This window comes from Blastomyces gilchristii (genome assembly GCF_000003855.2).
Source record: "Blastomyces gilchristii SLH14081 genomic scaffold supercont1.5, whole genome shotgun sequence".
Taxonomy (NCBI): Eukaryota; Fungi; Ascomycota; class Eurotiomycetes; order Onygenales; family Ajellomycetaceae; genus Blastomyces; species Blastomyces gilchristii.
The window spans coordinates 1,016,497-1,030,595 of NW_003101678.1; the positions used below are offsets into that span (position 1 = coordinate 1,016,497).

A 14,099-nucleotide genomic window follows, 5' to 3' on the forward strand; every position below is an offset into this window, starting at 1 on the left:
GTAAATATGCTTAGGTTTTCTATTAATGATTCTCACACTGCAGTGCATTTTCACAATTTCATTATTAATAAAAGATAAGTTTTCAGATATCTGGAAAATCTGAGTAATCAAGATAATACAAATATTATGAATTTATAATAAGAGTTAGTCTAAGCAGATGAGCTCTCTCTCTGTATCTTAATTATTTTCAGACTGAATACTTCAGTATAATTGAAAAAGCAGACATAGCTTCATAAGAGATATCTAATTATATACATAAATGATCAGCTCTTAAGACTCTGATATAACTGAATATACTCTGATATTCAGCTCTCTTAAAGTCTGTGCATTTCTGACAGTTTTCATATTAAATATAATAATTATCTGTATTACAGACATGATACTCTCTGCTTGTTTAAAGAGAGAAATTGATAGTTATGAGAGAATTGAGTATCACAGATATTAAGAATATAAGTGTAAATTTTCTTTATTTTTTCTTTATTAATCTCTAAATTGTGTTTATAGCTCTGTTTTTGTTTTTCTTTATTTTTAGCTTTAATGATAACATGATTTCTTCTTCTCTTTATATACACTGCAGACTGTTCATCTCAGTAGAAACTCATTATCTTTATAGAGTAGAATTTGTAAATAACAGTGTTAATATCTTTATCACAATCAGATTCTTAGCAAAGACTGTATTATTCTAACTTATCAGAATTTATAATATGAAAGTTATATCTCAGCTTTCATAGATATCTTATCTATCTGAATAATTCTTAAGTGAATTAATTTATCTTATCAGAATATTCTTATCACTGAACCTTGAATCAGAGCTTATAATCTCACTTCTCTAAGTTAATAATTTCTTTAATCTGATATTCTCTTTCACTCTCTAATACTTTATAAACAGAGTGATGAGTTACAGAGTTCTCTTCTAAGAATTTCTTATATTCACAGACTAAAGAGATATAAAAAATATTATATATCTGTAACTTAGATAACAGTTTCAATCTATAGAACTATAAACTAATTTTCTTCATAATCTTACAAGACTCTGTCTGTAAGAGATTCAGCTTCATACTAGATCTCTATATAGTGATATTTTTCAGACTCAGTCAGACTCTATTATCTTTCTTAAAAATCTTTATAATATGCTTAAAGTCATAGTATCTCTTCTAATACTCTTAAGTCTTTCTCAAGAATTCACAGACTTTCTCTCAGATATTCTGAATTCTCTCAGCTTATTCATGAGTATCATCACACTTTATAGTATACTCTTATAAATTCATCAAGATTATTCACAGATGAGTCTCAGTGAGTATTTTAAGAAGAATTTTATCTGTACTGACATACTTTGAGTTGTTATATATAAACTCTATAAGTGATAATTAATATACTCAGTCATTCTGATTATAATTAATAAAGTACTGCAGATACTGTTTTAATATACTTATTAGATATTCTATCTGATTATCTGTTTATTGATAAAAAGTCATGCTTAGATCTTATAAGATCTTTAGTATAGTTATCAGATTAGATCAAAACTTCTCTATAAAGATTAATTCTTTATCTAAGATAATATTCACAGATAATTCATGCAATTGAATCATATTATAAACAAAGATATAAGTCAAATTCTCTGACTTTAAGTTCTTGTGAGTGAGTATAAAGTGTGTTATCTTAATAAACTGATCTACTATTATCAGTACACTATCAAAGCAGACATTATATATATTCTTACTTTCAGAGAGACTTATAAGAATGTTCATTTCTAGCTGTTTACAAGGTTTCTACAGAATAAATAGAGAAGTAAGTTCTTTATATAATCTGAATTATACTACTTACAAACTCTGATAAATAGTATAAGAATTTACTATCTTCTTTATAAGCTCTCACATCTTCAGTCAGAAGTATTTTCTTATAAATAACTTATAAGTTCTAGTATTTATAAAATGACTCACTAGAGAAGAGTTATAATATCTTTTAATAAGTTCTATACATAGAAACTTATTCTAGATATATAAATTCAGTTCTCTCTTTATAAGAGATTATTTAAGTCTCTTCAATTCTTTATTTCTGCAGAATTAATCTCTACTGTAAGTAGTTTCTGAATATACTGAGTATATTTATTCTTCAGTTGCAGTTCAGTTAATCTGAATAGAAGATCTTATAAAGACTTATACTCTATTTTTTCTTATATCAGATTATTTACAGCACTTCTCAAAGTCTGTAAATGCTTCAAATTATAGATACTCTCTTCAAGAATTCTCACAGAGATTCTCAGAGTGTTAACTCTCAGTATTATAGAGAGTAGTTATACAGACTTTTTTTCTTTCTCTCTCTTCTTCTTTTATAGAGAATTGAGAGACTCTTCAGTCAATCTCTTTATAACACTCAGTCTGAGCATCTTATAATGCTTTTCTGTCTTCTCTAGCCTCTCTGTACCTGTTATTCTGATCTTCTTGATATAGTCAGATCTGTAAGACAATTTATTCACTGAGTTCTTAATTTTCTTAATATACTCTATCTTGAATCAGAACTCACTCAGTCTCTGAGTTCAGTAAATCTATCACTGTGAGAGTTTCTTGATTCAAGTAAACTGTTATAAGCTGTTATGATTAGTCTTAACAGTAATCACTATTATAAAACTCTTAAAGTAGTGATATCAGTGATAAAAGAATTTTACTATTATAAAAAGCTTCTGATTATAGATATTATACTTCATCTCTATAAGTTATATCTTTTACAAGAAAAAGATCACTGAAACTCAGTTCTCATTTAACTGTAGTTATAAGACTATTTCTGAAATTATAAAGAAGAAGACATCTATCTTCAATCTGATTAAGAGTAGAAGATTAAAGTGAAACAGTATCACTATGTTTATAAATATCTATTTTAATCTTGTAAAGACTCTGTAAGCTTCTGAGATAAGAAAGTTCTCACAGCTCTCTCTTCTCAACAATCTTTTCATTCTTTATTTATAAGATGACTTCTTCTTATTTTCATTCTTCAGTATGTCTGTAAGAGATAAGAAGATTCTTATAAATATAAAGATAAACTATCTATAGAAATTTATAAAGCTCAGAAAGATCTGAATCTCATGAATACTAGTTAACTCTGATTCTAATAGAATAGTCTCAATCTGTGAAGATTTCATCTGAATATCATCTGTGATAATTATATATTCTAGGAAATTAATTCAATAGATACTGAAGTTATACTTTATAAGCTTAATATACAGTTCTATCTCATCTAAGATCTTCAATACAGTTTATACATACTCAGTGTATTCTTTCTTCTTCACAGAGTACATTATCACATTATTCAGATATATTATTATAAAGACATTCAGATATATACAAAGCATTTTATTAATAAAAAACTGAAATATTACAGTGATATTAGTCAAATTAAAAGACACTACTAGATATTTAAATAATCTCAGTATGATTCTAAAGACAGTCTTTTATTCATTCTCAGACTGTATTCACAGTTATATATATACATTGATTACATTCAGTTGTATAAATATGACAGCTCTTATAAGAGAGTTGATCACATTCTCAATCAGAGACAGAGAATAGTGACTCTTTATTATCTTGAAGTTCAGATTACAGTAGTTTATATACAATCTGAGATCTTTATTCTTCTTTTTTATAAATATCACAGAGACTTCTACAGAGATCTGTGAAGATTAAATGAAGCTATTCTTCAGATTCTTCTTTATATAAGTCTGTAAGACCTCTGTCTTATGATGAGAGAGCTTATAGATTAGTTCTCAGAAGAGTTTCTATTCTTCTATTAAATTTATTATCAGATTCTTCTCATAATAAGATGAAAGCTCAGCTGTCTTAGCTGAACTGAACATCTCTGTGAGATCTCAGTATTTCTCTGATATCTGAAACTCAGTTTTCATGACTGTGAAGTTCTCAGATATTTATAAAGTTATTATATAGATAAGCTTGTCTTCTCTAATTAACTCTACAGTATTAACTAATTCTATCTCTGTAAGTAAGTCTGTTAACACTGATTAAAAGTATAAATCTGACTTATACACAGCTATGTGTGAATTGTGTCTTTGAAGTTATATAAGTCTCAAGTACATATCATCTGTGATATCTGTAATAATCACAGTTTCTGTAAATCTTCTTCAAGTTTCAGAGAGATCTTGTAATTCAAAGATAACTCTTATAAGTCTCTCAGTTCTCAGATCTGAGTTCTCACATCTCACTTATTATAAGAGCAGATTCTCAGTTTTCATCACTTAGCTCATTTATTCTGTGAGCTTTAGAGACACTACAGTGACCTGAGATTCTCAGTTTATTAATTCTTTTCATACTTATAAAGCAGCAGTACTATAGCACAGTCTCTTCATATAAGTATGTATTTTTATTGAGAAAGTAACAGATTCAGATATCAGCTTCAAGACTTCTAAGAAGACTATTACTGACTCTGTTCACAACTTCTTAAATTTCTATTTTACTTTATCTGAACAGTTTATATGATGATATTCTGATTTAGAATAGATAAAGCAGAGACTCTTTTTCTTAATCTCTCTATTATACACTCTATTTATAAAAGCTTGTAAAGCTCTCTCTCTCTGCTCAGCAGTCAGATATAAATCTCTTTATATCTTATTATCTTTTCTTAATAAATCTGTTCTCTGTTATTCTGACTCTTGTGAGATCAGTCAGTGATCTGCTCTCTGCAGATCTGTGACTCTCACAGTAATCTGTAAGTGATGAATAAGAGTTATCAGTTTCTTCAGAGTTAAGAACTTAAAGTCTTACTTAATGAGCTTATTCTGTATATCTTTATTTAGTCTCTTTATAAATATCATTATTCAGATCTTATTTCAGAGCACTGTTTTCACAGATCTCAATTCATATTACAATTTCATGAAGTACTGTGAGTAGTCTTTATCAGATTTCTTATCTCTTGTTCTAATATTAATAATTACATTTCAGATGTTCTCTGTTCAGCTTGTAGAGTTTCTTAACTTATTCTTTAAATAGATCTTAAGAACAGATTAGTAGAATCTCTTATAATCATTCTCTAGATGATTTAATCAGTTCTTGACTTTAGTATAGTAGAGATCTGTTATTATATAGATGACAGCTTCTTCATCTTTTATATCACACAGCTGAGCTTGTAAGTCAATTTCAAATACAAACTTGTAAAAGCTTTTATAGATTGTGATTCAGTAAGTGACTTTAAGCAGTTGTAACTTAAGAAAGTTTCTTTTCAGTTTGTAGATGTTTCTAAAGATTATATTTAGAGACTCAGTTTAAGAGTGTTTACAGACAGTAAGCATTTCTTGTAGAAAAATAGCTTAGTTCTGTAAAAGATACTCAAGAATATTCTTCACTGAGATTAGTTTATTCATGAGTTCAGAGAGTTTCTCTGTTATAGATATAGAAAATAATATTCTATAAGTGATTGATAAGTTCTCTGAAACTTCTTTTACAAGACTTATTCATAATTCAGATGACTGCTTCTAAGTGTCTGCAGTAGAGTTCACAGAGATTGAAGTATATAAGTTTCTAGTTCTTTCAGTTATAATAAGTGATTACTGACTGACAGAGCTTGAAATGTAAGAATAAGTACTTGCAGACAATTATTCAGATATTTGTAGCTTGATGTGATATATACTGTTAACTACTAGAAGTATTCACAGTAGAAAGATAAAATATAGAGATTAAATGTATATTAATATTCAAGCGGAGTTATAAATAGTAGTCGCGAACTCTAGTCTATATAGTTATATGTAGTCAAGAGCTACTAACTCTATTGATTACATGAGAGATAGGAATAGAGGTAAAGAATCCGCGAGGAGCGGGATTTCTTACAATATTATCTGATATAACAGACACTTGCTGAATGAACTGAGAACATCAGCTCTTGAATTCAAAGATACTAGTTGATTATGATAAGATTACTTATAACACTATATATACTTTGCTGATCAGAACATCTTCTGAATCTACATTGAATGAATTATGACATATAACAGCTTAAACTGATAAACTTCTTCAAGTACTCACTGAAGTATGTCAAGAAGCACTCTGATTTCTCTCAGAACTATGTATAAGAACTGACATCTCAGAATACTCAATCATTGACAATAACACTGTGTAATTTCATAAATAATACTGAGTCTCTCACTCTGAACCCTTACATACTCAGATAATACAAGAGATGCATGATTTGTATATGACTAATTATTCAGATCATGAATAACTATACTGAATAATCTCTTAAGAATTCTACTGATCTGAGATATTAAACAGCATCAGATACTTTATCTGAAACTGCAATCATTATTCTTCTATCATCTTATAAAAGAACTGTAGAAAGAATCTACTGAAATCACTTAATATTTCTGATAGAATCTGATGAGATGTAGTAATTGACTTTGCTATTAATCCCTCTGAGAAAAAGAATTACAAGAACATTCTGATTATCATTGACTGATTGAGTAAATATATAATATTGAAGTCTTATAATAAGATAAATACTGAGTAAGTCACTGAAGTCTTTCTACAGAGTTCATTCTATCAGATATATAACTTACTGCAATCTATAATATCTGATTAAGACTGTCAATTTGTGAGTGCTCTCTGCACAAGAATCTGTTAAGTTCTCAAGATTATATGCTGTTTATTAACTGTCTATCACTCTGAAACTGATGATGTATCAGAATAAACACTTCAGACTGTAAAGAACTCTCTTTATAAGTTCTGTAATCATTTATAGAATAATTGATATGATCTTCTTCTATACACAGAGATCATCATCAATGATTAAGATGTTATTTCAACAGATATAAGCCTGTTCTTTCTTATACATGATTATCACATGAAGGTGTTGAATCTTCTAGAGATCACACATTTCATATCCAACTCTCAGAGTTCAATTCAGATTGCTGATAATATAGTAATAAAGCTTTGAGATATCTGTAACTGAGTAGAAGTCTTTATGACAAGCACTAAACAAGATCAAGAGAATCAGATTAATGTTCATCAAGACCCTGCTGAGTAATATATGATAGAAGACCTGATGTAGTTAAATCTTAAGAATATACAGATCACACACTCATCTCATATATTGAATTATCACTATGTCAAGTATAGAGTGATAGAAGTTTTAGACAGTCACAACTACTGTCTTGACATATTATCAGAGATTTATAATGTCTTCTACATAAGCTTACTCTGCTGCACTATCACTGATTCATTCTCTTCTCAACTGACTTTCAACTGACTGCTATCAGGAATTGTAGAAGAAGACAATGAACTTGAGTGAGAGATTGAAGATATTCTCAATGAGAGACTCTGCAGCTGCAGCTGATAATATCTTGTGAAATGAGTTAACTATAATCATCTGATCTGAACTCTGAGCTCTGTATTATCTGAAACAGCGGCTCTTGATCAATGAAAACTATGTATAATCTCATCTCTGAAAAGAGATCTCTAATGTAACAGGCTGCATCTGATCAATTATATAGACTATTTTATTACACTTCATAGATTCTATCAAAAGCTCTGATTCTCAGTCATTAATTCTCAGCTGAAAAATCCGTGAAATTTCTATTCTTCTGCTTTGAAGCTTCACTGTATATGTGAAATTTCTATTCTTTCACTCTGAAGCTTTATTATGTACATGTATAAATATTCACTTCAATCACTGATTCTCACACTTTCTCTTTTTTCCTTCTCAAATGTTTTTCTCTTTATTATATAAGACCTATAAATATCATACCGATCTATTCGGCATAGGCCTTTTACAATTATCAATTTTATATTTAATTTTATTTAATCTGATCTTATACATTTCTTGATATGAATTTCACTGAGATTATTTATTAAAAAAACATATAAAGTAATTATTTATCAGATCTTAAAATGAAATTATAACTTAGAAATAATAAGAAAGTAATCTTATTTAATCTCATTTAGTTTCATTCTCAATATAAAGTTACTATTTTTAGACATTTTAAGGTTTTTTTTAAACTATTTTTAATTTTTTAAAAAGTAATGCTTTTTAATAATACTTAAATGAGATTTAAAATCATTTAAAGCAATAAAAAGAATTTAAATTAAGAAGTGAAAATCATAATCTTATTTGAAAAATGTAATAAGAGTAGATAGTAAGTCTTACTGAAATAGTATAAAACTACTATTTAATCTTAAAACTATGTAATAAGATTAGTTAAATTGATAATAAGATTATCAAATATTCTGATTCTGATTTCAGATACAGTCACATAGTTAGTCTAGTAATACAGCATTTCAGAATGTAATTAATTCTTTAATTTAAAAGTATGAAGTGTAAGAATATAGCAAATTAGAGTGAATTCTTATATGTAAAAGAGACATAATCTGATGAAGGTGATATAATATAGTAATTGATTGATTATCAAGATCTATCTATTATGCGGCCTTTTATATAATAGGCGTTTGCTAAGTGATTGACAAACACCTCACTTATACAGAAGTAGTCGGCTTGTAGAGAGGAAATCTGTAGCGTTCACTCTAGTAGCGTTGCCGTAGCAACCGTTCCGCCTACACGTGATCTCATATATAATATATATATAGCTAGCTCTTTCTACATGAATATAACAGATTAATCATTTCACAGATTATAGTCTGAATAGCATATTTTTACAAAGAATTACATTATTTTTATTTTTATTTTTTATTCTTACTTTTATTTAAAAACATCTATGTAAGCATTGAATGTGTTCATTCTGAATAGAAGAATTCTTTTACCATGTTTACATTGCATGTTTTAAGTGTATCTGCTTGACTAGTAAGTGAAATAGCAGAACTCTACAGTATAATACAACATATTTTTTCTTTCAATTTCTTCATTCAACTCTTCTTTGACTGATGAGTGATTTATCTACATTATGAAGTGATAGAAGAAGAACTTTACATTCACATTTCTATACTCAGGTATTTATTAACAAAGAATCAGAGAAAATAGATACTATATACTATATAAAGGTTACAGAAGAGATTATGAAGTCATCTGCAAATAGTAGAGCAGATTATGAATAAGATAATAATATTTCAAGCTCATAAGCAACATATATAGAAGCGCGACACACGAGTATCATATCTAGAATGAGTTTAGATGATATGATATTAATAACATTTAATAACCTTATAGCATTCTGTAACAGAATGAGTGTGTGTTGAGTTACTATCTCTGCAGCAGATAATTTCAAATCTGAAATCCGTGAATATCAAAAGAATGTTCAAAAAGTCATAAATATCAAAGCTGTACTTATACAATTATACTTGATGACAATAACTATGAGATCTGATGTATAGAAATTCTTGTAAATGCTGAAATCATAAGCAGATCTGACATTCTTATAAAAAATCAACAAGTCTGCTCAGAAAACATCAGTCAAGACATGTTAAATGCTGAAAAATGAAGTATTTGTATCAAAGCACTGTATCACTGTATGTTGCAGTTCATATTAGAGTCTGTATATACAATCATTGAAACTCTTGAGCCAGATAACACAGCTGCATTATGAGAAAGAATTGAAGTTGAATATACTGTCTCACTTGTAGAGAAATATATGAATATTGTAAAAGAACTGATCATCTTACATGTCAAAGATAACAATTATCTAGCATTTCAGAGAAGATTCTGTTATCTAGTTATATATTATAAGAAATTGATAAATAATATAGAGAACTTCTATTATAATCTCTTTCTTATTGATCTGAAGAATTATTAAAAATCTTTTATTAAGACATATTTAGATAATTTCTATACATCTGACCAGAACTCTATACACAATATTAATATTAATAATCTTATGAAACAGTTGACAAACTGTACAAGTAAGTTCAAGAATGAATATTCTAAGTCTAAGTGAGTTAATATAACTATTACAACTCTTACTACATTGTCTACACACAGTTTCAAATGTGAGATATACAGTTTAAGATGACACTGAAAACATGCCTGTTAGCATCTGCATTCAGAACTTGCTACTGAATAGTGATGTGAGTTAAATAAGAAACATATCACTATATCTGAGAAGAATAATAGCAACAATGCTAGCAGACGCAGCAAGTGAAAGGATAAAAAAAAGGACAAAGATGATAAGAAGAAAGAATTCTCTGATCTTATAATCTCTCAATCTGCAGCTGTCAATGCAGCAATTGCATTTTCAGCAACTATTGATATAACAAGCAAGTCTTGATTTCTTGACACATGTGCGAGTTTTCATATGACAGGTGAAAAACAGTCTCTCATACAGCAGAAGATATACAATGACAATATGAAGATTTATACAGTGAATGAAGATTACAGCTATGTCAAAGAGATCAGCAATCTTCTTCTAGAATTTGAAGAGAGAGATATCACTGTCTATGATATTCATTATATTCTCAATCTTACAGTCAATATATTGTTATTCACCAGGTTGAAGAATCAGAGTTTTCAATATAAGCTTTCAAGCTTGAACATTTCATTCTTTTTCATTATTAAAGTGTTAAATGAAGTGGTTTTCACTGCAATCTGTACATCTCAGAACTCAATTTATAAAAGAGTTGAAAGAATGTCAGAACATTATAAGTCTAAAGCAGTCTACTTCACATCAAAATTATATGTATATGATAATAACTATGCTGAAGCCATGATCACTATTGATGATAATAATTTCACTGATGATTAATCTCAATCTCAAGACTCATCTACAACCGCGAAAGCACTTGCAGAATGACATGTTAATCTAGAACATATACATGCAGAAGCTATTATAGTATTGATAAAGAATTCACTATTCAGTATCTATATCAAAGATATCAAGATCAATTTCTTTTGCAATATCTGTGTTAAAGTGAGTATGATATGTAAATACTCAATCACTCTTATATCACAGACTGTATAGTTAATGAAGTGAATTCATATCAATCTTGCAAATAATAAATGAATATTGAGTGAGTCTATGAATCACTCTGTTGAATTACCGCAGAGTAATAAATATTACAAGTTAATTATGAATAACATGATCAGATATAGATGAATCTATTTCTTACATATCAAGAACTAAGCTTACAATTACTATGCACACTGAGTTCAATTCATGAAGAATCTAGGTTTTACTGCATCAGTATATGTCAGAACTGATATTGATAATGCAATTAAATCTTTTCAAAAATGTAAGTAGAATCTATAGAATGTATACTGCAGATTTTACGACAACCGCTTCACCACGAACTCGCTCAGTTTTTCGAATAAGAACCCCCCGATAGATCCATCGAAAGGCCCTCGATCATACAAGCATTTTGACCCCATCGCCGACCGCATACCCCGTGTGGTGGTGGAGTTATCCAGTCAAATGTGAACCAGATGTCATTCAAAACTCCTGTGTGGGATTATCCCCTGTTCACCTCTACCACACCACAACCCTGGGCCAAATTGCCATACAAATTGTAAGGTGAAGAGACCTAGTCATATGCATCAATCTCCTTGATTTTAAAAGATCTCTGATCTGTAATTGTGAAGATATCTGAGAAGCAATCTTCACAAAAACTCTGTCTATCTTTGATGTTTTAAAACATCAATGCTAAGTTTCACTCACATATCACTCTTCTCAATCTGACTCATCTCTGACAGAAAGATTCAAAAAGATACCTCAGTAATAGTATCAAGTATATAATTAATGAACACATTTAAAGTGCAATCTCTGTGTCTGTCTTTGATGTATCAAGACATCAATTTCAAGTTTCACTCATGTATCACCTCATTCAACCTGACCTATCTTCAGTAGAAAGATACAAAAAGATACCTCATCAACAGTATTTAATACATAATCAGCAGATATAATAACTATAAAATCAGTATATCTCAAGATCTGACTCAGTCTTTGATCTCTGTACAGTGAGATATATTAAATCTAGTTTGAATATCTCAATATTCAATAGATTCTGTAAGAGATTGAGAATAGTAATACTAGATTTCTATTGAATTTAAGAGTTCACTCTATATTGATATAATCATTGACAAAGTCTTCTATTTTAAGATATAAATAATCAGTTTCTCTACATCTCACTGATAATATTTATATTATTATATAGAAATAAACATATATTCTCTATAATATCAAGACTCTGAAGAGGGAAAGTCTTGATAGAGAGTATATAGTAGTGCATATCTTAGCAGTTTCTATCTCATTCTTCTGCAGCAGTTAATGCAAAAAAAAAAGATCTTAGAATTAATTTTTTACTTCTCTTGAAAAAGTAAGATGTTTTTCTCTGAGTTTTATATAATATTCTTACTGTCACGCTCCCGGCCGCGCCAAGGCCCTGTTGCGGTTCCACACGGCCCATCACTTCCATGCGGATGATTCCATCCCGTCCGAACCGGTTTCCAACCACTCTATGACATCATTCGGATATATCATAGGAAGATCCGATTGATGAATATGAGAACCCCACTTCTATATGAGGTCAGCAGATTACTCTTCCTTAGCAATGAGACGCCGCTGAGGTATTGCTCCAGTTATTCTCACTCATGGAATGAAAGGAGAGTATCCACTCATTGTCTATATAGAATAGCTAGATGCTGGCTCCTTATCAAAGAAGTCAGCAATTTGTTTTGCTTCTACAGAAATATACACAAGAGTTACTGCATATCTCATACAATCTTCTTAGTATACTAAGTACCATATCTGTGATATCCTTGCAATAACCCTGTAGTCTATGAGCTCACTATTCAAGTAAGATAGTCAAGCTCACTCATACAGCTTCTTAAACAACTATTCTTACATATTGCTGCTAACTAGTCACTGCTTTGATTCTGTTATGTTACAATTCAAATCACTCTATCTGATTACATGTTTGAATCAGTTGAGCTCTAACAGACTGATATGGCCTCATGCACCTGCACTGGGACTGATCTGACCTCACTCTCTGAGGGAAACACTACACCATTCCCTAGAGTGTGTATCCCTCTACCCCAGCAGGAATCCGAGATTTCTGAACCTGCTGCGCATTTTGACATGGGCCCTTCAACTGCTCTGCCACCGCCGCGGCCTCTACACACCTACATCTATCATGAAGATAGAGAGATTAAGATCAGAGATTCACTGAGATATAAGAAAAACATCTTGTCTGAATTCCACAGCTTTATCTGTATTCTTGAACAGAAATTCTGTCTTAATCTGAGCCAGTATAATACTTATAAGATATGAGTAATATACATCATCAACCTTCTTGAAGGCATCTCTGCAACTACTTGAGTTATCAAGAAGAGAGAGCTTGAGTGTATCAATACTGCTGTGACTTGAGAAGAATTCAAGAACTTTCTACTGAATCAAATCAAAGATTATTACAACTGTGGCTTCATGATGATGCAGCAGTTCAACTCATTATATTAATGAGATAATAAGAATTCTTTCAATTTCAATGCAAGATTTGAAGAATATTGAGAGAAACTGGCTGATGATTTGAATCAATTAAAAACACAGCTTTATCTCATGAAGCTGACTCACAAGGTGCAGATAATGATATTATAATATCAGAGTTCATCAATCAATCACACTGAGCTTGTCAACCTGGCTTTCTGAATCTATTTGAATAATTAATTCTCTGAGAAAAAGGTCAATAAGACCTCTTCTAAGCAATCAATGACAGAATCTAAATGATGCTGTGACAGCTTCAGTGTAGAGAAAGTAAAGAAGAATTTCAAGTATTCTGATTCTTCACTCACTGTAAAGAAATATTAAAAAAGATTTGATAAAGATCTCTGTTTTAACTGCAGAGCTGATGATTACTATGTCAGTGATTGTAAGAAGCTGAAGAAGAGAAGAAACTGAGAAGATATCTTCTTGAAGTCAACTTCTCTTCTGACAAACATATTTGTGAAAGATAAAGAAGAGAAAGAAAAGAATTGACAATTCTCACATCTCTGAGTTCATGTTACAATCACAATGTATACTCTGAATAAGAAGATATCAGTGAGATGTCTACTTGACTCTGAGATAGATATCAACTTCATATTCTATTTCTTTTCTTTGATAAAGAGTTGAAAGAAGATAGGTCTGTCAGATCATGTGAAATTTACAGATGAAATGAAATATCATTATTTTA

The 14,099-nt window shown here is 29.8% G+C and overlaps 1 protein-coding gene across 1 annotated transcript; it reads left to right on the plus strand.

The window, feature by feature from the left end:
- Positions 1 to 12,877: 12,877 nt before the first annotated feature.
- Positions 12,878 to 13,201, plus strand: BDBG_16791 (uncharacterized protein; the record flags this gene model as incomplete). The annotated part of the gene is made up of 1 exon (XM_031724673.1): positions 12,878 to 13,201. One exon carries the CDS (start codon positions 12,878 to 12,880, stop codon positions 13,199 to 13,201), a length of 324 nt encoding a protein of 107 aa, XP_031577650.1.
- Positions 13,202 to 14,099: the final 898 nt, after the last annotated feature.